The sequence below is a fragment of the Ambystoma mexicanum genome, chromosome 10 (assembly GCF_040938575.1).
Source record: "Ambystoma mexicanum isolate Mex_15411 chromosome 10, UKY_AmexF1_1, whole genome shotgun sequence".
NCBI classification, from domain to species: domain Eukaryota; kingdom Metazoa; phylum Chordata; class Amphibia; order Caudata; family Ambystomatidae; genus Ambystoma; species Ambystoma mexicanum.
The window spans coordinates 1,179,988,803-1,180,015,879 of record NC_090932.1 but is presented as its reverse complement, the minus strand read 5'-3'; the positions used below and the strand labels follow the sequence as shown (position 1 = coordinate 1,180,015,879).

At 43.7% G+C, this 27,077-nt stretch overlaps 1 protein-coding gene across 1 annotated transcript in view; it reads right to left on the bottom strand.

Moving 5' to 3' along the window:
• Window positions 1-8,610: 8,610 nt before the first annotated feature.
• The window catches only part of SLC35E4 (solute carrier family 35 member E4), a 160,707-nt gene continuing 142,240 nt past the window's right edge, over window positions 8,611-27,077 (bottom strand). The window contains exon 2 of the mRNA XM_069619155.1: window positions 8,611-15,832. Coding sequence (XP_069475256.1) covers window positions 15,402-15,832 — 431 coding nt within the window. The 3' untranslated portion in view covers window positions 8,611-15,401. The remainder of the gene's footprint in view (window positions 15,833-27,077) is intronic.

Genomic DNA, 27,077 nt, shown 5'->3' with positions numbered 1-27,077 from the left:
GGTAGGCTTGCAGTTAGCAGCATTCAGCCGGAAAGCCCTGAAACTTCTTATTTCTAATTTCCATTCTTCTGAATTTAGACTGCTGCTTGTCACTTCTCCTAACCCTAACTCTAACCTTAATCCTGTACACCGCCCCACACATGATCGCCTCGTGGCTGGCTGTTGGCGGAGATTGTCTTATTTACTCACCAAGTTCCTTGTTTAGTGCCTGGGGATTGTGGGGGGGGGGTCCTTGATTGGCTTCTTCGTTTGAGCCAGGACCACAAGACATAGGAACAATGTAGCTTTAATTTCTAAACTCTAAATTTTGCGTTACCTGTTGCTGGAAATATTTCTATACTGTTCCTAGGGACTACAGGGTGTGACCATTGGTCTCTCCCTTTGACCTAGGAACACATTTACGTATGGGGGATCAGCCTCATTCTTTTGTATACTAATGTTCTCACCTTGCTGGGCCGACGGTCTTAGCCTAATAACCTATGCGGTCCGGGCTACGAAGCAGGGCCGGACTGGAATTACCAACTCAAGACCTGATGACGGACAATGAGACCTTCAGGGCTAAGGGGGATTTGCCAGGGGCCCCTGACCTGCAGAATTCCACCAGTGGAGCCCCCCCCCCAACGGCTGGCTATTTCAGGGAACTTGCCCCTTGAACTGGTGGGGACTCTCTCTCAGGAAGAAAGGGGGGGGGACAAATCCAGGGCTCTAAACCAGCTTGACCCAAACCTGCCATCAAACCCAGATTTTCATTTTTGCCGGTTACCCCCCCCATCAAACATCTCTATACCAGCTGAAGGCCAATTTGTGGATAAATGGATGCGGGCAAGCTCTGCACTATTTATCTTGACATCCTCGCATTGGACACCAAAAATCTACCCCGGGCTCTAGACCTATTTCCGGGCAACGGATTATGGATCATTACTTTGTCAAACTCGCCAGCACTAGTACTGAAATAAAAACCAGGTAAAGCAATGTTGGATCATTTGGTTATGTCCTCACAGCCTAACTTTCGTGAACTTAAGGACCTCGCGGATATTAGCATCACAGAACTTGCAGATCAGGCGGAGGTAGAACTGGAGGCTAACTGCTTTAACCCTATTGAAAGTGGGATTTGACAACCATGTGAGGCATGTACCATGGACTCACCAACCCCCTTGGCTGATATGCTGAATGGAGGTGGCCCCCGGACTTGATCAGTGGTGCCCTCTCCCACCTCCTTCCGAGGTGGGTTTTGGGGGTCAAGATGAATCATCAGCTTTGCAACACACGTTGAGGGAGATTGGTGAGCGCATTTGCTTGACTCACCGTACAGTATCTGCCCTAAATATGGTGCTGAGCTCATTTGTCTCTCTATATGATAATATATGGGCAGAGTTAAAGACTACTAATGCTGTGTTGGCTGATGTCACGATCAAACTTGAGGAGATTGGGTTAGAAGTCAGGTGTGGCCAATATGACCGAGGGATGAGGGAGGCGGAGGCTGGATTGAGGGGGCAGTATCCGCCACCCCTATCTGTCTGTGATGCTATTGATGTAATTCAAATCTCTGATAATGTTTTTGTGAACGACCTTCCTCATATCCTGTGCCGGATAATGAACCTGATGTGAGCAACATCCCCACTAGCCTCCCTGTTTCTGGATCAGGGGGAAATGTCCTCCCAGTTATTAATCTCACTAATTATCTATTTATGGGGGGGGTTTAAACGTGGGTCTGGGATGTGGGGGGGAATTGCCAAATGGCCCGTGCTGCCCCCGCACATTCCCTAAAACTACCAATGTTGCGAAAGGTAAATTGCTGAGACGTAAAACGTGAACAACAAAAAATGAATCAAACTCAGTCCATTAGAACTGCTCACTGAACCCTATTTCGCACTAGATTGTCCCCTGTCCCTTAGCATGGGATCATGCACCCCGAGCCTCCGCTTATTATCAAGGTGGCTGATTCCATAGTCCAAACTGATTCTAACGCATTGGGCTGGTCGGGGGGAATTGATTCCAGAAACGTACCTGAAGTCCATGCCCCCCCAATTTTGGCTTTTTCCAATATGGGGAATAGGAGTGCTCCCCCTGAGGTCACTGGCTCTACTAATGGAAGTCTTGATATGGAGCCAATTGGTCAGTCCGACATCCCCCTTCCCTCTATCCCATGGGGTGGCCAAAATGTGGGAGTGCATCCTCCTGGGGCAATCCTTAACTGCATTGAATCTATTTGGGGCCCATGTGAGGGGGCTTCTACTTCAGCACTGCTACTCCTAAAGGAAGGGGTGGGACAGTCCATGCCAATAAGGAGGTGCCGAAACAGTTCCCAGCGAATCTCAATCGGGAAAGACTGATTGATGGAAATCGACAAGTATTGCCCATGAATTCTGTGGGGGGCACTCCTGAAGAACTATTGTCTAATCCCAATATTGCTGTTAGCCTTGCTAATGTGGGGGTTGGGTGTGGAAGTGGTAAGTCAAGATTCCTTAAAGACCTGGCGGACATACCACCTGAGGCCAATCACCCCGTGTCTGTGCGGCGATGAAAGACCTGTTACATCGACTACACTATCCCACCAGATACATCCGAAGGGATTGCTCTAAGGGTATGCCATCTAAAAGTGTTTGGCAACACAGGTCCTTGGGTGGTATCCAGAGTGGAGGTAACTACCCAGTTGACTCTAGAGGTCCAGTGGCTCTAGGGCTGACAATGAAAGGAACTAATAACAGACTCTACCAAATTAAGTTCCATAGTACCCTGGAGCTGGACTATCAGATTTGCCTTAATCGTCCCAACATCTTAGCCATTCTCTCTGCTATCCCCTGTTTGGCCTTGGTGGTTTCGGCCGACATTGGGAGGGTCTCCTTTCCTGAGAAGGATGATGTGGGTACTAGTATTATTCACTTGACCTCTCCTCTGGTAAGGGAACTTATCCTCACACAAAGTGAAGCCCTATTGAACCTGGGATTCGGAATTTCATCAATGAATGGGGAGAATGAGGGCTTACCTACTAGCAGAGATGTACCACCTCAATCAGTTGTACCAGTGAAAATGGCCCAGAGAGATCATAAAGATGGGGAGAAAGATATGGATTGGCCTCTATAATCTCCTCCCTGTGGCAAAAACTGGTCCTATGAAAGGGAAAGGATTACCTGTGAGGTCCGGGAGGGCGCCCCGTTATGTCTAAAATCTTGGAACACCCGAGGCAATTCTTATCTTTTCTCAAATGTGCCCTGTATTCAAATCTTAAGACTTGCAAACTGCATCTGCTTACAGGAAACCTGGCTGACCTTTGTACCTATTTTGGATGGTTACAGTGTTTTTTCTCAGCCAGCCAAGGTTTGTCCTGGTGGAAGGTCTTCAGGGGGGTCTTGATTGCTGTTGAAAACTACTTGAGCTTTAGCATGCCAGCAATTGTTAATCTTCCATTTGGTGCCCCGGGAGTGGGTTTCCGCACCAGAGATGGGCTGACTAATATCTTATTAGTGAACATCTATTGGCATAGGGGCATTGAACAGGTATACCTATTTGTAGATAAGGTATGCCATTCTATTGATGAGTGGGCTGGGAGCCATCTCAAAGGGAAAATTATTGTCATGGGGGATCTGAATGCAGACTGTGATCTACATGTGGGGGATTTAGATGAGACATCGAATGGACACTCAGGAAAGATATATTTGGGCCAAAAGTGGCAGGCAGGCCTGGGGGGATGGGGACTACAACCTATAGTGGGAAGGAAGACTGACCACCACTCTGTTGGGGAGTGGCACACGTGGCATAGTGGCAATAGTTCCTCCCTTATTGATTACATCTATGTTGACCTGTTCCTGATGAACCTCTGCCGGTCATTTAATGTAGAGAGAAATGACTGGAGTGATCACTCCATTTGAACTGCATTGTTCGACTGGACGTTTTGCCCTAGAGAATTCCAGCCACACTTCCAAGTGACTGCCAACATGGTGGGTAATGCAGTTAGATGGACTGATCGGAACATCTGCCAATTGAACTCGAACATCAAACTGGCAGTCAATTGATCCACTTATGATTGGAAGTTTAACAACTTCAATGCAAACGAGTTCCAGTTACTTGTTGGCTCATTGGTTTCTGGGTTGGTAGCAGGGAGGGGAAATAGAGGGACTGGACCTGCTAGGCATACTCATTATTACAATCCTGAACTAGCGGAAGCAAAACAATCTCTGAGGAGGGAAGTGAAACTAACCCAGCGCACCAATTCTGATAAGGTTATTTGTAAGCCGCTAATTAGGAAAACTACTGCAAATCAATCAAATCCCATATCCTGCAGCGAGATGCTGAAATGATGTTGGGGATCCTGATTAACTCTGAGGTTAGTGCCTTTTGGTACTTGGTAAATGGGCAAGATCCCAATTACGCAATCTCTCAACTGAATTCAATCTCCGAACAGGAATGGCTACAGTTTTATGAGGAAAGGTTTGGGTTCCCTAAGATTGATATTGCAATGGCTGCTGATTTAATAGGAGGGTCAATTTGGGATCCTCATTTAGACATTGCTGTCATCCAACATCTTATTAAATGTAAGAGATCTCGGGCCCCGGGGCCTAATGGCCTCACTAATAACACCTTCAAGGACAATCCAAACATTTGGGTTAACCTTATTTATCTGGAGTTTAGGGACATTCTCGCCAGGGGCGTAACCCCGACCTCCTGGAACACAGTCCACGTGGTACCCATCTTCAAGTGTGGTAGCAGGACTGATCCAGCTAATTATCATCCCATCTCGCTTATTGACGCCGACTGTAAGATCTTTTCGGCGTACCTGCTCTCACACCTTCAACAATGGGCCAATATCTCTCATCCGTTAGACCAATTTCAGACTGGTTTTAGGAAGGGTCATTCCACCAATATCAACAGCCTGGCTCTCAAATGCGTGCAGGAAGAGGCCTGGATGACAACTGGGGGATGTACTTATATGGCCTTGATGATCTAACTGCCGCATTTGACTGTGTTGACCGGGGTAGACTTTGGGCCAAATTGGCAAAATGGGGCATGCCTGATGGGCTCCTAAGACTTATTAGTGGGGTCTTTGACAATTGCAGTATCCAAGTGCGTCTCAGCCAAAAGGGGGACCTCTCGAAGAGAATTCGACCTTACAGGGGGGTGAGACAAGGCTGTACCATGGCCCCCTGGCTCTTCAACCAATATCTCTCCGATGTCGCACTATCACTTATGAAGGAAGGGCTTGTTGCACCAAAGATAGGCAAGGAAAACATTGTATGGCTTGCCTATGCAGATGACCTCCTGATTTTTGATCTTACTAAGGTGGGGTTACAAATGTCTCTTAATAACTTTGAGACATATGCCAAAGATAATGGGCCTCATTATAAGTATGGCAGTAAGGGAACAACGGTGCCAGTAGCGCTAACCGCACCGTTGCTACCGTACCGCCATACTACGAGTTCTGCTCACGGCTACCACCAGCCTCGTAATGAGGCCCAATGGCTTAGTCATCAATGCTGATAAAACCAAGATCCTTTCCTTCAGAAAAGCGAGAGCGAAGACCAATGGGCCTGCTGGCAAAGTCGGGGGTATTCCCTGGCAGCTCTCAGAGTCTGTTCGATACATGGGCTTTAATTTTTCGGCTTACCTAGGCTCTACCGCCATACTACGAGTTCTGCTCACGGCTACCACCAGCCTCGTAATGAGGCCCAATGGCTTAGTCATCAATGCTGATAAAACCAAGATCCTTTCCTTCAGAAAAGCGAGAGCGAAGACCAATGGGCCTGCTGGCAAAGTCGGGGGTATTCCCTGGCAGCTCTCAGAGTCTGTTCGATACATGGGCTTTAATTTTTCGGCTTACCTAGGCTCTAGGGTAGTTACTGAGCCTCTGCTACAGAAGGCAAATTTGTTGGAAGCACAGATTGTTAGGATTGATAGTAAGTTTGGAACATTTTCTCTCAAACCTGCAGTGATGTTTTTTGAGGGTATAATCGTCCTCAAACTGATCTACGGCCTAGAACTAAAGTCTGATAAAGTATGTAACACTCTTAACAGAATTGAGGGACGTATCTGGAGGAGAATTCTGGGGCTTCCGAATGCGGTACCCATATCAGCCATCCGCTTTGAATTAGAGATTGGTTCCTGTGGGCACAGGTACAATGGGCTTGTCGATCTCTCTATGCAAAAATCAAGGCTCCAATCCCAAATACCCTGTACCATATAATGGGAAGAAACTTGAACTTCTCTCGGGCACTTCTCTCTATTAGGGACAGATCAGAACAGGTCCTGGATGAGATTGGTGTGACTTTGGAGACCTTGATTGAGAATCCTATGAAGGCCAAACGAGCCTTATTTGATTCTAATTGGATTCAGACTATGGAGGACTTTCATTCTTACCCCTCCTTGAGCCATTTGAAGCATGAGCACAGATGTAGAGGCTCTTTAACAAAGATTCTGCTCCAATTCCCAAACAGATTATATAGAGGCACTCTACTTAGGGCATGGTGGAACGGGCTCCCCACCAGGGATATTCAAGTGAGCAGGTCCTTAATTCCGGTGGAAGCAGCGTATTGTAGGTTTTGTTCTAAGAAACTGTGGCCCTTAAGGCACTTAGTTTTTGGGTGTGTGCCACTAGAGAGCCTAAGAGCAACATTTTTCGAGCCCTTGACTGTGAAATGTATAATCTATACTGAAGAGTGGTTATAAAGTGTTCTCTACATTCATGATATTCATGAGGGATTGGCCCTTTCGGGTTTCATTCAAAGTCTGAATCTGTAGAGCCTAAGCATCAAAAAATCGTCTGCTTAAATCTGTTTTACTCATTGAGTCTCTTGGCCATGGCTTATGATTTATGCGATGCTAATGTATCTCATTCCAAAGATTCCGTTTTTGACTGATACTTTTTGTACATGCCTCAGTGTTCTAATTTCTTAAAGTTTTCTCTCTCTCTTAGCATTATCAAATGTAAATAATTCTGATTTTACCTGCTATGTTTATTATTATTTATTAATGTATGTTTTGATTTACTTAAGTTCTTATTTGCTCTTCTTGTTTTATTTTGTAAAGGTTTAATTAAACCAATTGCAATACAAACAAAATTGAATTGTATTGTTTTATTGTATTTTGTCTTCATCTCTATTTTTAACAGAAATTCGTCATTTGCTGTTTTTATGATTGTTTTGTATTGCAAAGATTTTGTATAACCATAAGCAATTAATACATTTTTTTAAAAAAGTAATCAAAACTTAGATGAGAGTGAGTGAGCTGCATTTCTTATGGTCGCCGGATTTCCCTACTTTATTTGAGCTGACAATAAAGCAGTACTTTGCCATATTCTTTGAGTCTGTCCGGTTATTTGGCTCCGAGGTCATTTATTATGGTAATTGCATTCTGGGCATGAGAGACGCTCCAAGGTGCTACTGCACAGGGGCATAGCGGACATGTTGTTACAACACCGGCATATGGAAAATAGTGAAATCTCGTAAATGAATCCTGAAGAGCCCGTTACGGGAACCACTGAGATCTTATAAAACGATGTTGTGGTCAGGCCAGCTGAACATTCCTCAGCGCTGGTAGAGGCCCATTTCAAGATGATGTTTGGGGGCACCCTTGACTATAGGTTGGGAAATCTGTCTGAGGCAACTGCAGGGTGTTTTAATTATAACAAATACAAAGGAATACAGCGAGGATGTTAAGCGCTGCAGACTATCATGGGTCAGGCTGCCAGCGGGGAGCTGAATCACGAAGGGCCTGATTTACAAAACATTCCGAACATGGTAAAGTGCATGGTAAAGTGTACAAAAATGTGTTGTAAATCAGGCCCTAAATGTCCACTGAAAAGCTAGTAATTGCTTTTCGTAAGCAGGGTGTTAATGTGGACGAAACCAGAGTAAGAGGCAACCAGGTCATAACACTGATGGATACTGGGTGTCAGCAAAGGCAGCCTGTAACATGTGTTTCCAAAGCGCACATTTGAAGTTTAGAACTAAGGTGCCACCAGCCAGCAAATGCACCCTGTAAGTGCGTGTGGCAAAGCGCACATTTGGGCGCTGATTCATGGATTATTTGCGCCGAAAAAAACGGGATTTGTGCTCCATTATGCCCGCAAATCCCTGTTTAACAAATGGGGATTTGTGGGCAGAATGGCGCACAAATACAGTTTTTTTCGGCGCAAATAATCTATGAATTAGGCCATAATGTCATGAATTAAAGAAATATGTTGCTGTATGGTAATGGTAAGACTGGCAACATGGGCACAGCTGCTGGACGGCCCCTTCTGGCTTGGGCCCCATTTCAACTGATAGCATTGAAAGGCCCTGACACCTTCCCTGGTTGTGGTGCACCAAATCCAGGTGCATTGGCGCAGCCTTGGCTTGGCCCTGTGGTGACCTAAGTGAGGCAATGCAGCCATGAGGTACTACCCCAAGGCTTTAATTGGGCGCAGTCTGGCAGCACAAATAATATATAGGTCAGGAGTGAGGTACACTGACAGATCTGGGAAGGGGCACCATTTAATATTCAACGGGGACATTTATGACAGGAACTGATCAAAAATCAATGATAAAGCAGCTACAACGGAAGTCTTTGCTCAAGTGTGAGATTTCTTGCCAAATGCCAACTATTCACACATACACACCAATAGCTTACCAGCATCAATAACATGAATATTTTGCTATTTTTTAATATTTAAAAAACATACAATCTGTGCATTATCAAACTTCATATACAGTTATTTCGCCTATGAAAATAATCAATTTCTTTCTATACATACTTTTTGCAAACCTCTTTACAATGTCTGGACACCTCTCCATTGGTAACAGTTAAGACGAGGCACATGAAATCACATTAAAATAGATTCTCCTTCAAAGTGTGCATCACACATTTATTAAAGTTTGATTCCATTTGATGTTCTGCTGTTCTTGACTACTGTAGATCAAACCTAGAAAATTCTACTCCGCACTGTTGTATACCTTTCCAACAAGTAGTGGAAAAGTAAAGGGTTCAACACGGACCTAATCGCCTTTACACCTTAGTTTTCAACAGCATGAGTGCAAAAGTGGTAATGTCTCACACATTAGAGGATTCTGGGAGGCACTTACAGTGGATTCCTATGGAATCTGCCTGCTATTAGCAGGTGCAGAAGTCAGTTGGATTCCATAGGAATCGGTTGCTTTACCACCAGCACGATAATCGCATGCCGGCGGTAAGGCAGAATGGATGTATTAGGACCATCCTGCTCCCCAACTGTGTCTGAGAAATTAATGAAAATCCATCAGATCGGTAAAAGTGTACGGCTACTTTTTCCACCATTTTCACCAATCCGCCGAGCTTGGCAAATGGCCCCTTTGAAATAGTTTTGCAGGTGGTGTTTCCTTGGCTAGGCTGGTCATGGGGCAATACATGCCTCATTCTATTCGGAGCATGCAAGGTCAGTCTTAAGGCCTCATTACGGGTCTGGCGGTAACCGTGCCGGTGCTACTGGCAGCCGGGAAGTCAGGCGCCGGCAATTTCGTTAATTGCCATTCCCATAGAGTCCAGCAGGACTCTATGGGAATGGGGACAGAGAAGCATCAGCACCGTTGTTAGCGGTGCCGGTGCTTCCGTGATGGCTTTTCCTGCTGTGACCACTGTGCCCGGGAGGGTGAGGCCTGTAAGCTTAACGGCACTGTTGTTTCCGCACCAGCAAACCCAGAATGAGGCCCTTAGTTTCTTCTTTGCACTCTGGGACTTGATCTGGATTTACATGGGAACATCAAGGACTACACGTCTTAGATTGCAAAGAAAAAAACAGTACTGTGCTGATCTCACCCGAATGCAATGGGGAATGTTGGCGTGCATGCAGCTACCAAGCACTGCACGCAGCGTTGATTTAAAGACGATGCTATGGGGATGTCCTGTGTAGTGAAGGGCTCTTCCTGGTGTGTGCTTTAGTGAGGCATGAACTGCATTGTATTACCTGGTTTCATGGATGCCCTTTGTGAACGTGAAGTTGTGGCGAGGGATGGAAACCACTTCATCCAGTTCTCACAGAGAGATAAGCAGATGGAGGAAGGACTTCGGAAGCGGGCTACTTTGTCTCATGTAAAATAATTGCAAGGGGATCCTCATGATCTGGAATCACCGGCCGTTGCAGATCAGATCCCTGCCCGTGCTAATCCCAGGTAGGAAAGAACTGAAAACTGTGCTGTCTCCTGGTACAGCCACACCGAATGTGATTCAGCAAACTGATCCCTGCAGAATCTCTTGGTTCAAATCCATTCCAAAGGTACACTTTAAAACATTTTGAAAACACCCGACTCCCTCTCCCCTGAGTTCATATGTGTGATCTTTGAATGAAATCCCTGGTTATGATCCCTCTATGATGCTAGATGACATCGGGCCTCATTAGGAGTTTGGAGGTAGCCATGCCAAACTCGGGTCCGGGTCTGGGTTCCCCGAATGGGGAAATACCGGGCTATTTCGACCTCGGAGCGCCCGGTATTTCCACATTCAGGATACCCGGACCCAGACCATCCCCATTCCCATTCCAACCCCCGATAGGGCTCAATGGCAATGGGGAGGGAGCTAACAACGGGCCCGTTGTTAGCTCCCTGGTCCCCTCGCGGGACCCACAAAGGACCTCTGGTCTGACCAGATATCCAGAGCGGGTCCCGCTAGGGAACCTCGTAATAGGGCGGTATGGGTTTAACGGCGCCGGCACCTTTAACGGCGACGTAAAACCCATACCGCCAGGGTCCTAATGAGGCCCATTCTCTTAAAACCCTAGAATATTCTGCCAAGTTTTGCATGTGATCAGACACAAACGTCCGTGCAGGGGCATCATCAGGGGTGATACACTCTGTGTTCATATAATTGGATTTGTAGACTCATCAGTCATCGATAAAAGTAGCCTATGTATTCAATGAAGCATCCATCAATGGCTGATTTTGATGAAGGCTTGAATGTTCCTTTGTAAAGAGAGTACAATTCAACTAAGAAGTACTCTCATAATTGCAGCGTTATTTCCACCATATTTAAGGCAGTCTCTAATACTTTTGTGAGCTATGTATGGCTAGGAGAGCTCATACGTTTGTCAATAAACAAAAACACCCCTGTGTGGACCCTTCATCCGCCCCTAATGTTAGTGAGTCAAAAGCCAAGCTGGAATCTTTCTCTGAGCGACCTACAGAACCTTCCCCTGCCCGGTAGAACCATACCAGCCAATCGGTACATGCTTGGAATCTAATGACTGACTAATTATACCCGTAGACAGCCATATATTAAGTGACACCCATGAGGTCATGATACAGATGAAGCTACCCAAGTTGCACAGCTGAAATACAGAGCGGCCTCAAAGGAAATCTAGACATCCACAGACGTAGACTTACACCAAATATGTTATTTGCAGGAAACATGGGCCGCCTGGTCAATTTAGAAAGAAGGCTACATTTCATGTTGTATTAATTACATTTAGAAAGACCAAATGGGTGGGTATTGGAGGGGTAATTACCTGGTGTGGCTTTGCTTCTTGCATTATCACTGAAAGAAGTAGACACAGGGAGCGACAATGCACAAAATATCAAGTGGACTGACAGCATGCTAAATTAGAGAATTAGGAAGTGTACCGTACCCCAACAACTGAGTTCTAATGGGCCCTCACCTGCACCACTACATTTAGGTGAGCGATTTTCTGAAAAGAGTAAGAGAAAAAAAGCTCCCATATAAAATAGCATATTCAGTTCACAACTGTAAGTTTAGGACATGCAAATAAAATGTAGTTCATGAGAACATAATCTGCGGGTGGCACGTGGACACTCTTTAAGATCAGAAGAAAAAGTCACAGGGGCATCCCTGGTGGCATCTCGTCCTCGAGGCCACAATGTGAGACCATTTACCAGAAAGACCGGTTCAGACTATTCAACAAATGGCAGCGTTGAGGTGAGAAACAAGCAAAGCCTGGTTGACTGTGTGCTAATAATTTTGGCGAGTTGGGAATAAGTGGTCAATATGAAGGTAGAAGTGAGGTGAACTTTGTCATCCAAGCTATCTATATCTGAGCCTTCTTGAGAAATGAATACATGCATCAATGTTTTCCAATGCTGTACATGCACTCAAGTGGACATCCATCAACAGTGATGAAATGTACTGTGAGGTCTCTGGGGGGTGGGGTTAAGCAGTCCCATTCCAGAACGGATGGGCAATGAGGGCAGCATACTTGTGGCCAGGGAAAGATTAACAATCCCTATCCAAGTACACATATAACCGCTGCTCCGCAAGAGCACCGCTTTCATGGTAACCTATATGACAGCACCTATTTCAGATCTCTGTTGATGCTCAGGACTAGGGCAATGTTAGAGATGATGCTAATTTGCTTTGGGGAAAGAAGCCTTTGCACCAAACACTGTACTTAAAATTACTCCTATATTGGATACGGGTCTCAACCGAGAAATCGTCGACCCAGTCTTACGTTAAAAAGAAACATTCATTGATGATTACAGAAGAGTTCTGCGAACCATTTTCTGGAATCTGTAATACTGCCACCTGGACCTTGACACCCAGAGTTAGCAAGGATTCACCAGTTCAGTCCATCACAATGTCCTCTGCTGTGCAGTGATGTGGAAGGTCAGGCTTTACAGAGGTGGGCACACCTCCACTAGACAGTGAGCTTATAAGTTGCCTATCAATGAGTGCAGAATCCCAAGCCTCTGCGAGCGGGCTTTGACTCGGCCCTCCCATCATGTCCATTTGTAATCTAGTGACTCCACTCCTACCATATCTGCTGTCGGCGGAGCTCAATAGAAAACTGGGGGAGCAGTCCAGAAAACCCAGAAAAGGGCTGTAATAAAGAATGAAATATGTAGAAAGTGGACCATAACCAATAATCCTACTGTGCTAAAGGCTAAAGTACTAAGAACCAACCTGAGGTTGTGTGAATATTCAAAGGAGTGCGACCCTAACCAAGGGATCCAAACTTGATGTTTTTCACTAGCTGACCATGGCCTGTGCACAGCCCTGGTTTTGATTTCCTCAGCCTCTTTTTAGCTTCTGACACGATGGCTCAGTGTATACTTAAAGGCCACTTCAAAGCTGTTACAGGAAATTCTGTTGAGGTATTTGGATGTTTCAGCTTACTTATGTGAGCTAGGCTCAACAGGTTAAGCATACTGTAGATGAGGATAGCTCAGGGGCAACATGCTCGACTTGGAAGTAAGACCACACGGAGCAACACAGGTTATATTCCCGGGTCGGCGCTTAGAAAGCTCTGGGTATTAAGCACGTTATAAATAACCAATCCTATATCACATCATTGCTCCCAGCTAGTCTGCTGAATGCCAACCCATAGGCTTCTCTATTGCCAATTCCTACTTTTTAAAATGTATCGTAGACCTCCTAAGGGCTGCATCTGAGGTAATGACTCGCAGCTCCACCCTTACACTAATGCCTTGAAGACATATTGGCACACCTCAGCTGTGCACGACAGTTCAGCACACTCACTACTGGTCACCATGTCAAAGTGAAAACTGCATGACTTGGGTTGTTTTCTAAAGAGAGACGATTGTCACAGGAACTAGGGGCATCTCTCACTGCATGACTAAACTCCTTCATATACCTCTACCCCATATTCCAGGTCTCTCGTCTCTCTTTGATTGAGTTTCTGGAATAACCCCCACTCATCTACAGATGATTCACAATGTTGGAGTCATAATGGTTTCTGGCAACCACAAATGGCCCCCCATTTTTCCCTAATACTCATCTGATTACACTGGTTGATGGTCAACAGCCAACCCACCCCAAAGTCCTGTATAATCTCTACAGTGCTCTTTAAGGCATGAGGATCTTCATAACATTAGAGCACTTTTGATTAATCGCTACCTAAAATACCCCCTTTGCACCAACATTTCCTTACAGTGCGTAGCTCTGTGCTCTCCAAATGTGATGCTGTTATAGGTCCACAGCTCTGGCATTGCCTACTGACACAATGGCCCTCATTACAACTCCGGCGCTAAACCATGGCGCTATTAGCACCATGGTTGGCGCCGGTGTTGTAACGGGTCCAACATGGTTCAATGGGCAATTACCACCCCATTCCAAGGTTGGCGGGGCGGTAATTCCCCATTGAACCATGGCCCTTCCCCATTCCCATTTTCACCACATAAGCTCTATGGCAATGGGGAAGGCGCTAAGTACGGTACCGCAAATTGCGGTACCGTACTTAGCACCAATGTCCCTTTGCAGGTCCCTACTTTAACGGCTGGTGTAGACCAGCCGTTAAGGTCGGGTCCCGCAAAGGGACCTCGTAGTAAGGCGCTAAGTGTTTAACGGCGCCACAGCCTTTTACGGCGCCGTTAAACACTTAGCGCCAGGGTCGTAATGAGGCCCAATGTGCACTATCATCAACTCCCAGCCCTTTCACTGTCAGCGCCTTTGCCAGAGTTCTTTAGAGGTACCTTTTCAAATGCATTTTCCAGTGATATTTTACCAATTGTGCCTAGAAGTTGTTCTTCGAGGCATCCAAAACCTTGTCACCATGAAGCTCACATGCCGCCTACAGGAGCTTGTTTCCAATCAAGCACTGAGATGCAGTTGCAGTCCTCTCCATATGTAGAACTGCACTCTGCCGCTCAGGCTAATGGTCACTATATGTAGATCAGCATGTCAGGTAGCTATATATTGAGAAGTGAGATGGCGATCATTAAGGCACTTGCTGTCCACAGCATGTTGGACACAGTGGCTCATGTAACATTGCTGGTCAGTCAGGAGTGGCTGCATCCCCGGACTCTGCAATGCAGGTACAATGCAGTACAGAGGTTAAACATTCTAATTCCAAAAATGTGGAATTGCGTGTGAAACTTCCCGTCCACCTCAGAATATTGATCCCGGCGTGCCCTCAGCCTCAACTTGAGGACGCAGAAAGCCCTCAAGGAGCTGCATGACCACCAAGCCCCCTCTCGTCTAAACCTTAAGATATGTATGTTTATTTATATATGTATTCAGTGGTTCTAATGCTCTTATACATACAACATGGGATTAAACGAGGAGCACTCATCAGCCATCTCTTTATGGTGGCAGTGTTCAATTGTGTTGATTTCTAATCATTTCCTATCTTTCAATTGTATGTGCTGCATCGGCTACCATAGGGCTGGTTGAGTTGGCATTGCGAACATATGTGCTGGCGGGAGAATCCGAGTAAAGGATGAAATACTGTGAGGAAACAGATTGCATAATAGATGCATGATTATTGCCTGGACTGAGTTGCTGATTTTTAATGTGGACATAAACAAACTGAAAGAGTTTCATGAGTAGCACAGCCATTCTGCTCTTGGACAGAGAATGTGTGCTATGTTTCCTGCCAATTTTGACAAAGAAGAGAGGTATGTACACGGAATAAGACATTCTGGAGCATTCTGCTACTTAGCACTTGGTAGGATGCCTTCTTAGCATTTAAGTCATTCATCGTGATCAATAGCTCAGTCAACTTTGTTCCGCCAGTTCCTGAACCTCCACATAGTCCAGGAGCTGCTCAGGAGGTCACAGTTGTGGTAGATGAACACTCCCAACAGGGCAAGGATAATACCGGCATAGCTGAATGGCGTAAGGATGCCACCAAAGAGAACCCGTGACAGGACAAGGTTGCCGACCAAGCTCAGGTTCCCCAAGACATGTATGGTGACAGCAGATGTCAGGGCAATGACCTGAACACCGGCCAGGTTGAAGAGTACAGAACATATGCAGCTGAGCAGGATGAAGAGCCAAAGCCTGGTGTCACAGCGCGCAGGCGTGTCCCACAGCTCACCAATCTCAAGGAACCAGGCAGCTAGAAAGAGGATGAGAAAGCTAGGAATGGACGTCAGGTACAGCAAAGTCACAGAGTTGATTTTCTCTTCCTTCAGAAGACAACCTGCAATGAAAGAAAACATACAAAGAAGAAGCCATTAAAGTCTTATAATTGTAATTCTCTAAGGATGTCTCTGTGTCCTATATCTATAATGTTTAATTTTGTGTTCTGGCTACTGGTTGTTTGGTAGTGTTGCTAAACCCATACATGTGTTGTGGTATGCACAAACAGTAATAATTAACGAGTAATTGAAATAAACAAGCACAGGTATAGTGCCTACATTGTGGTCCTCTGGTACCTTACAAGATCTGGCAGAGCCCCAACAACCCATGTTGCGTCTATCCATATCCCTTTACCTCCCCATTCACACAATGCTCCCTCAGTAAGAAGGCAGAACCTCTGCAGGACACACGCGATAACAACATCTGTCTCTAAATACCAGGCCCACACCCCAGTAGGTGCCTTGGTTGCTGCTGCTCTCCTTCTACCCTAATAAACACAGCACCGCCTGACAACACTTCCTCTGACATATCTGTGCTCTAGTCTCTGTGCTGAGATGCTGTCCGCAATGGCTGCAGTGGCTCTAGCAAACACACACCCAACAATGCGACTTCGATACAGAGAAAGAGAGAGAGACAGTGTGTGTGAGAGAGAGAAGGCGAAAGCTAGATCCGCATATGATAGGCTGGGAGCAGCTAATTCTAGAAATAATTACCCTGTTCTAAATGGTATCATATCATAATTCACTTTCAATGGACATTGCTTAATCATTTTTAACAGCAGTACATGTGCTTTAAAAACAACATGCACTTCACAATTCTAAATGGCAAAGATCCAATCAGGTTCGATGGGGCAGAATCCTACCAAGGCAAGGTTTGGCCTTTTGGTTTTAGTAGGTGAAAGGTACACCAGTGGGATTACATGCTTTTATCATAGTGGTCATATAAAAATGCAAGGGGCTGACCCGAACCTACTGGCTAACTTTTGCCCTGTGCCTCTCATTCTGCAGTACTCTAAAGGGTTGTGTTCATCTGTCTTACCAATTTGTTATACATTCACAACCTTTGAGACCTCCTACAGCAGGTTTCCGCTCTTGTCACTCCATGGAAACTGCTCTCATGAATGGATCCAACTTCATCGCCTCTGATAAGCACTCAAACCTATCCTCTATCCTATTTCTCCTCGGCCTGTCTGCTGCCTTTGACACTGTCGATCACTCTGACCTCTTTAAAACTCTCTTTCTTCTTGGGATTCACGATCGAGTCCTTGCTGAATTGAATCCTACCTTGCACCTCGCCAATTCTATGTCTCCTGGAGCAACAATACCTCTCAACTCTCTCCTCTAACTGTTGGTGTTCCACAAGGTTCTGTCTTGGGCCCGCTCCTCCTTACACTCTACACCTGTGCTCTTGGGGCACTAATCTCTGCCTTTGGGTTCTCGTACCAACTCTCCACAGACGTCACCCAAATCTTCTTCTCTTTTCCTGAGCTCTCCTCTAATCTCTCTATCAACATTTCCAACTCTCTCTCTGCCATTAAATACTGGATGGCTGCACACTCTCTAATGTTAAACTCTACCAAAACAGAGGTGCTCTTCTTCCCTGTCAAAAGCTCTCTCTGATCTCTTCACTTGTCTATCCAGTTCCCACCTGACACTCTCTCTTACTCTTCTTCAGCTAGAACCTCAGCGTCCTCTATGACCCTTCTCACAGCTTCTTTGCTTTCATCTCCAAAACTGGAACAGCAGCTCACCCCATCCTAAATATTAGGAAAATCAGGCACCTCCTTCCTATCAACACCACCAAGCATCTCATTACAACTGTTATTTTTTGTATTTGTAGAAAATCAGCCTTAAGACAGCTATTGGTGCCCAATGTTGTTGATGTGTGTAGGTTATTTAGTTAAAGATTCTTCCTTTTTGTAGTCAAACTGGCAGCTATAATTCAAAATACAGTTTCCCTCAGGCTGTCCAAGGGTTGAAAAATTGAAATAAACAACAGAACAATACTGTATTGATTGAAATGGCGCCTTTTTATTAAGCATTCATGTTGTTAATTACTGCAATAAGTGTCTTACAGTTGTGCACTTAGTTTATCACTGTAATAAATGTCTTACAGTCTGTTGATGTGCTCATTATTTTCTCTTTATTTAAGTCCTTTATCCTCTTGCTTTTTGCTTGTTCCTCTTGTGTCCTCTTTATTCTCGTCCTCTTTTGGATTATTTGTGTCCTCTTTTCTTTTTGCTTGTTCCTCTTATGTCCTCTTAATACTTGTCCTCTTTTGATTTATATTGTTTCCTCGACACGTGTTTCCCTGTCTACTTATCTGACGGTTCTTCAGGAGGATCTTTATGTTTATCTGTTCTACACAATTGCCTTGCTTTGAGTTTGCTTTACTCAGTTGCCTTTCCTTGTTCCTTGTTAGGTTTGATATTTGTTTGCTGTGGTTTTTTATCCTTGTATTGATGGTTCGGAAATCACCGAAATATATAACTGTTCTTATGCATCTGTGTTTCAAATTGCCTGTAAAAGAAAAACCTGCATCACTGTTTTATTTGCTTTCTGTCGCTCTGTTGTTTAAACTAATACTGATCATTTAGTCCAAAATGAAAACATGGTTATTATCCAATATGTATGAGACAATAATTCTTTTCGGGTTTGACTGTTTCTAAAAAATGCCTTGTTTTCTAAAAAAAGTCTTTTTGTCTCTCTGATTTTCTTATTTACATATTGAGCTTTTAAACAATTGTGTGTCCGTTTTTAAATTCAAACTTATTATTACCTTGTTATTTCTTTCGGAATATCAGATGTTATGTTCGTCATTTATGTGCTCCTTCGCTGGATTCCAATGTTTTTTCGATACGTCTACATGGGAAATGTGAAAATAGTAATGTTTTAACCCTTAGTAGTAGCTGACTCGTAGAGATGTTTAACATCTACTTTCTCATAAAGCACAATCATGCGGTCCTAATCTATCCGAGTCTCTGACATGCTTGTTGCCTTACCGTTGTTTGTGTGATCTCCGTGCTTCCCCCGTGTGCGAAGGTCCGCCTTCGTTTCTTCTGTTTGTCGTATTCGATTCTCGCGGATGTGTTAGTTTCATTTTGATGCCGGTGTTCCGCATCACGTGTCACTCAGGCTTGCGATTGCGTGACGTTTATTAGTTACGATCGCCATTTAAGTTTGGGCATGTTATTCTCTCTCATTTTACACGTTTTGAAACTACATTTGTTATTGCTTCCTTATTTCAATTCGAACTTGTGGTTTTCCTTCTTATTTTGCATTTCATTGGTACCTCGCATTTTGAAAAAAGCATTTCCTTGTTGCGAATGTTGTATTTGTTCTATTTTCTTTTTTACAGGCAATTATTTCTATGTTATTGGGTAGATTCTTACTTTTCTTACATTTCGTCCTTTTTGCTTGCCAGACTTCTAATGTTGTCATATACTTGTATATGTGTTGTTAATTAGCCCAATGGCATGCTTTATTCATTGATGTTGTTTCAGAGGAAATGGTGCATTTCCTGTTCTTTGTTAAGTCCTGTGTGGCATGTATCAAGATGACAAATCCAAAATGCCTCTCTTTTCATTAGCATATTTTCTACATTTCCACCTCTGGGTGGAATTACCATTTTTTCAATGCCAAAATATTTAAGCTTTCCAATGTCAGTTAATGAATGATATTGCTTAAAATGGTATGCCAGAAGTGTTTCGGGTATTTCACTTCTTATTGACCTGATGTGTTCTCTGATTCCGGTCCTGAGCATGCGTTTAGTGCTTCCAATATACAGTTTCATGCAGATACATTGTATTGCATATACTACCAATTTACTGTTACAGTTGATGAACTGTTTAATTTTCTTAGTTTATCCATTGGGCAATGAGATTTCTGTTTTTTTGTTGTCTGAAAATTGACATTGGTTGCAGGATACACACTTGTAATGTCCTGTCATTGGATTTCTTAACCACATTTGTTGTGATGGGGTGATGTAAGTTTTCTCTGAAACAAAAGTGAGATGGACTGAGTATGGTTTTGAAATTTTTAGCCCTCCGATAAGTAATACTGGGTTGCGAGTCTAGTAGTTCTTCCAAGTTTTTGTCGGTTTGTAGTATATTCCAATTCTTGAGAATATTGTTCAAAGTTTTATTTTTACTGTTGTATGTTGTGATGAATCTTATGGTTTCTCCTGTTTGTGTTTTCTTGGGATTGTTTCTAAGAAGATCTGTTCTTGTTTTGAGGTTGGTTTTCTGGTAACTCTTAATTAGATGTTTATAGTTGTAACCTCTATTTTGGAATTTTCTAATGCTTTCTCTTACATGTTTTTCAAAATCTTGTGATTTTGTACAGTTGCGTTTAATCCTTAACATTTCCCCATATGGTATATTTTTAGTTATGTGGCTTGGATGATTGCTTGCAGCATGTAAAATGCTATTAACTGCTGTTTCCTTTATGAAGAGAGTTGTATGGATTTTGTTGTTTTCTATGAGGAGGTTCAGATCCAGGAAGTTGATACTACTTTGGCTGTATTGTATGGTCAATTTCAAATTGTAGTTATTGGAGTTCAAAAATTCATGGTATTGTTTCAATTCATTTTCTGTGCCGTTCCAAATCATGATAATGTCATCAATATATCTAGCCCAATATGTCACCTGGTTAGTTATGTAGAAAAAAGGATGGGTCCACGCATGTTCTCTCTCAAAATGTCCCATATAGAGGTTGGCATAAGAAGGGGCATATTTTGCCCCCATTGCTGTTCCTTGAATTTGTTTATATATTTCTTTGTTGAAGGAAAAAATGTTATTGCGTAATGTGAAGTCAAGCATCTCTAATAGCATCCGATTTTGTTCTAGAAATGATATTGATCTTGTTTTTAAGAAATATTCTGTGGTTGTTATGCCCTTTTCATGTAAGATACTGGAATAAAGACTCGATACATCTAAGGTAACTAACCAGAAGTTGGGTTCCCAGTTGATGTTTTCTAATTGCTGGATTACGTGTTTAGTGTCCGTTATATAGGATGTGAGTCCTGCTGCCAAAGGTTGCAATTGGTGATCTATATATTCTGAGATCCTTTCTGTTAAGGACCCTATGCTGTTAATTATTGGTCTGCGTTGTGGTAGTCCTTGAAATTCTTTATGTATCTTTGGTGTGAAGGAGATAGTTGGCATGATAGGATGGGTACAGTTCATGTATTGATATTCTTCATCAGTGAAATAGCCCATGTTATTCCAATGCTCGCTCATCAGTTTCCAGTCTTCTTTCAATTTGGGAATAGGATTTGTGGTTAATTTTATATAGCATTGGATATTACCCAAATGTTGGTTAGCTATTGTAATATAATCCATGGTGTTTAAGAGAACTATGTTGCCTCCCTTGTCTGCCATTTTGACCGTGATGTCTGAATTGTTTCTAAGGTTGTTGATGGCTTGTTTTTCTTTCAAGGTTAAGTTTTGTCTTATTCTTGGTTGACTGTTTTTCAAATATATGATTCTGAGATCTTTTTGTACCGCTTTGTAGAATATGTCTACCACGTTGCCTTCTGGTAAAATTGGAATGAAGGATGATCGAGGTTTTAATTTTGTGCTGGTTGATAATCCTAAAATAATGTTTTGTTCTTCTGAGAATGATTCTACTGTGTGTATATCTTCTAATTCCGGTAGGTTTAAAAGTTCTAAAGTTTTCAGAACATGATCCACTGACAATTCAGATGCTGGTTGATTAGTAGGTCTCCGATTTTCACTAATGCAGTTGAGAAAGTTCAATTTTAATTTGAGCTTTCTGCAAAACAGGAAAAGATCGAAGTAATCCCAATTACTGGAAGGGCAGAATGATAAACCCTTGTTTAATGCTTGAATCAATTCCGGTGGAAGATCAGTGTTGGTAAGATTCACAGTTAAGTTTTCCTATGTAATTGTAGATTTTTTGATCTCGTTAACATTCCATCTGGGTTCTGTGTTTCACTTCTTCTGTACATATGATCTACGTCCTCTTGACCCCCTGTACCGGTATTTGGTTGTCTGTTGGGTATTTTTGCCCAACTTGGGTAACTTCTCATCTTCTTGTATTGTTGGTATTCTTTTTTGTACTGATATAGCTGAATACAATCAACTTTTCAATATATTGATCATACAATTTACAAAACAATGAAGTAAAATTAAAACCATTAAAAGATTTAAAAATTGTCAACATAGATTACATTTGAATTTTGAAACAATTATCATATATTGAAATGCACAGTAAAAATTGTGTAGACAAAATGCAAAGGGCCTCATCACAGGTTGGGCGGTATCCCTGGAGGTATTACCGCCGGGGCTATTAGCGTTACTGCAAACCCCCTGGCGTTATTAGCGCTGGATCATGGGTTTGGCGGAACAGTATGTCCCCATTCCCCATTTGGCCCATTCGGGAATTCCCCATTCCCCACTGGGACCAATGGGGAATTTTCGGTGCTACTACCGCCTGTGGTGTTTGCGCAACTGTAATAGCGCTGAAAATCGGCAAATTCACAGCAGATTTACCACCAGCTCAGAGCTGGGGTAAATCCTGCCAAACCCGCGATTTGGCAGACACTTAAATGCGGCAGTAATAGCATTACCGCTGCATTTAAGGGTTACTGTCAAACTCGTGATGAGGCAGAAAATCTAGTTCACAGTTTTAAATCTGGGTTACATAATAAAATGCCAGTTTTGATTACATATGTTAATACATGAAGCATTGTAGCAAGCTTGTCTCTCGACCAAATATTCATTAAACAGGTTTACATTGTGCCTTTGTTTTGCTGTCGGGGGAGTGACACATCATCGTTATATGTTCGTTTTCTGGGTTATGACAAGGATTAAATGGCAGCTTGCATCTGTTGCTGCTTACTACTATTACAAGTATAGATGTATACAGGTTTTAAAACATTAACCAATTTAACATATTTCGTCCTGAATGGTGATTAGGGGCAATCTCATCGATTTTTGGATTTGGGCAATATGCCTGTGTATCTCTGTATCCATATTAAGTGCGTTCGCTCCCCTCTTACTTCAGATGCAAGGCTTGTAAAAAGCCAACTATAGCGACCCTTACAGAGGTGTAACGAGTACAAAAAATGAGCTGCCACAGAATGTCCGGCGTGCCAATTCTAAGATGCTGAAAAGTGTTTATTCAAGTACAAAAAAATGTTTCTGATTTAGCATGGGGCACTCCTAAAATGAAATGGCGCAGAGTCTCAGCTTGTTTGAAATTTTTGCAGAATCGACAAATGTCCTTTTTGATGATGATTTTCCACCTCGCTAGGACGTCATTAGTGGGCCATAAATTAAATCTCATTCGTAGAACGGCAGATGTATACAACGGTGAGGGATATTTCATCAGATACAACTCCGTTGTGCGGAATTTCTTAACAACAATGGAGTTATCCCTGAAGTCTCTATGGGCTTGGCACTGCTCACGTGTCACAATCCAGTCAGTTTGGAACAGTTTCAACTTGGCGCGGGTCGGATTTGTCAACAAAAGATCTAGCAGTAGGTCTGCATCCGCTAATGTTTTCAAAAAAGTGGTCTTCCACTCAATTATAAATGTTGTAAGTAAACTAAGTAGCATGGTTGACCTGGGCACCAGAATGCACTTCCTGGCACAGAGCTGCCATAGATACATGCAATGCAGAGAGATCAAGCCCAGCTCGTATCTGAGAAAGGCTACCGGAAGGTATTGGGGAAGATTTAAAACGCACCTCCAGAATTTCCCTTCCATTTTTCACCAATAGAGCTCCGGGAAAATCCTCTTCGTCTCGGCTCCATGCAGAATTGTAGGTGTCACCTTCTGATCGTAATAAGTTACTGCTGGTATTAGCGAGAATTTGCCATACCTTGCAAGTATGATTTTTGTCTGCGAGATGGCGGTGGAGAGTTTAGTTTCCAGGCTACATAAGTAGGCCTTATCATGATCTTCATCATTTATATTTATGCCCAAATACAAATATTGATGCACCAATTCTAATTCAGTACCTTGTAGGGTGCACTTTAGCTCTTTCTTTTCGACGTGTTTTTACGCCACAGTGCATGACCTTGGTTTTTTGCTCAGGTTAATGGAGAGGTGATTCTTTTGCACATAGACTGCCAGGGCATCAAGTAACCTCTGCAGTCTCTTGGGAGTTTTAGATAGCAAACCAGGTAATCTACGTATGGTAATGCTGGTATCTGTTTCGCTCCCATCTTCGGAGCATCAGTTATGATTTTTGCGAACGATTCCCACAAATCACATAAGAAAAATTAAAGAGGGCTGAAGCAAGGATGCACCCCTGCTTCAGCCCATGAAATGTGGGAATAGGCGCAGATAAGATTCCCTCTAGCGTTAGTCTGATCTGTATGAAAGTATTTGTGTGCTTATAGTCGTTGGACAGTGTGACTTGTGTAGTTTTAGTGGTTCCCTAGAGATGGAGTCAAATGCAGCACGAAAGTCTACAAATGCTAAATAGAGTGGCTGTTTAATGGAGTGACAATGTGTCTTTATTGCCTTCTCTAAACTGGACTACTGTGCCAACATCCTCTTTCGCCTCCCCCAACCATGCTTTCTGTCCTCTCAACAAAATCATTAACTTCGCCACCAGGACTCTCTTTGAACTACCTCACTTCACACCTATTTTCTCGTACCATCACCAGGCTGTATGGCTGACGATGCAAAACAGGGCCAGGTTTTTATTTGGTCCTGTAATCTCTGCTCTGCCTCCTAGACTACCCTTGCGGTTCCTCACCCTCCATGTGCTTCCTCTCACTTCTGCTCCTTCTCTCTTCTTGCTCTACTTCCATGGAATTCACTTCCCCCGGGCATCTGAGAAACAGTCCACATGCACTTTTTTAAAACCAAACTAAAAGCTACCTCCTCACCTCAAAGTTACCCTAACCTACCTCTCATCTGCCTGCTAGCTAAAAGAAATTCCCTCGTCTCTAACCTGCCTGCACCTGTCCTTCACTTCCTCTGCCTCCACTCTAGCACTTCACCTATCATGGTCGCATCCCAAGCACAGCTGGCTGTACCACCTACCTGCCCTTAGAAATGTCCAATGTTCATTGTCCTTAATCTATGCATGTCCACTGATGTATTGTCGCCGTTGACTGTTCCATTTACTCTCCTTCACAACCTGGTCAGAATGTCCTTCAAACTCCCCCCATTGTAAGAAGCTCACAGCTTCCCGTCAATTCTGATTTCTTATCTATTCTACGTTCTTTTGTGAGCAAAAGAGCATTTTTCCTCCTGTATATACATATAAATATATCCTTAGTACCAACAGTCAAGGGGATGAGTGAGTCAGAATGTAATTGGTGGATTATGCTAAAGTGGAAGCAACTTCTCAGAGACACAGAACTACACACATGAAAATCCTTAGAAAAAAGCCTCACATTGGTTCCCACACTTGCAGTGGGCACCTGTTTTAATAGTGAGGAACAAATGTGACTGGAGAGGACTTATTTGTTACTTTACTAGACTTGTAAGGACCTAGCTGACGCACAACCTACTAGTGGGGAAACAAGTAGAACCTCACTATATCAAAACACAAGATGTGTGTTTGGCCATGTTGTGGTCTAATTTACTATTTTCTACTGTTTGTTCCATGGATCCTGGGGATGTATGTAACTCATATTTCATTATAGACACATAACCAAAATATACGGGCCACATGACAACTGATAACAGATGAGCCCGCAGAAGAATAGAAATGGTTCCCTAAAATGAACCCATTCAGCTACAGGTTCTGCTGCCCACGCCCTGACTTGTTCTCATCTAGATTGTGCCAACACCCTCCACAAAGGCATCGTGTGATACACCCCAGCCCCTGAAGGCAGACCACCGAGCAGCTGCTCGCCACTTTACCAGTGAAAAAGAATTCCACGATACCCCCTTCTTCTCAGGCAACTGCATGGATACCCCTACAAGCCCTCTTGACAAGCATGCTATTCTTTTAGCCACATGGCCTCATCATGAGTTCAGCGGTATCGGGATACCACCTGGGCTAATAGCGTTACCGCCACCTGGACCGGCGCTATTATCGCCGGATCAGGGTTTGGGCAGTAATGGGCATTCCCCAATCCGCCCATTGGACCCAATGGGGCATTTTTGGCGCAATTAGTGGGCGCTAATTGCACCCAAAAATAGGCGTTCAATCAGTGCATTTACCCTCAGCTTGGCGCTGCGGGTAAATGCTGCCAGACTCGTTATTGGGCGGACCCGTAAATGCGGCAGTAAGAGCGTTACCGCTGCATTTGAGGGCTACCGCCCAACTCATGATGAGGCCCACAGTAAAAAAAGAATTACCTCACCTATAACAAGCATTGGCAAAGCCAATAGTTTGGTCTTTTGAATAGGCACTGTACAGGGTACAAATGCATTCAGGGTCTTGCTCCATTGTATCTCGGCTCTCTTGTCTCGCTCTACATCAACACATATTCTCTTTGCTCTGAACTTCTCCACCTTCTCTCTGTCCCCAAACACACCTGTGCCTCGACCCATTTTCCTTTTTTGTTGCTTTCCCTCAAATTCTGGAATTCCCTCACGGTCTGCTCTGCTACCTATCTTTATCCTGTCCGTGCTGCTCTGAAAAATAATATACTCCAATTACCCCAATGTGTGCTTTCTGTTACATTCTATGTGCCATATTTCAATTTACTATTTACTGTTTTTATTTTCTGAATAGCGCTTTGGCGAAAGCACTAATCAAATTCAATCAAATGCAAACACGTGCACGTTTTTGGCAGCTATTGGCACTTGCACCACCACCAGGGATTGACTTCAAATGTTCAGGTTCACAAACCATTTAGCTGAGTTTCCCTGAAATGCCCAGGTACACAAAACATTGTGTGTGTGCGTGTGAATGTGTGCATGCACTGTGTAGTGTGCAGTGTTTATGGGAGGCAGTTTGTATGTGTGTATGAACAGCATGTGTGTGGGCAGTGTGAGCGTGGCCAGTGTGAGTGTGTGTAGCATGTCTCTAGCCAATGTGATGTTTGTGAAAGGGCTGTATGTGTGGGATATGGTGTATGTGAGGGATGGGTGTAAAACAAGTACATGTATGGGGCAGCATGTGGAGGCCACACTGTGTGTATGTGTGTGTGGAGCAGTGTCTTTGAGGGGATGCAATTGTGGGGCTCAGTTTGCATCATTTGGGGGCAGTGTTTGTATGGGTGAACAATTGTGAGGAAGGAGGACGTGTTTGTGTGCAGGAAGCATTTTGTGTAAGTGAGCAGTGTGTTTTGGGGCATCGTGTGTAGTGTGTTTGTGGCAGTGTTCGTGTGTGTGGGCAATGAGTTTGTGTGGAGAGTGTTGGGACAG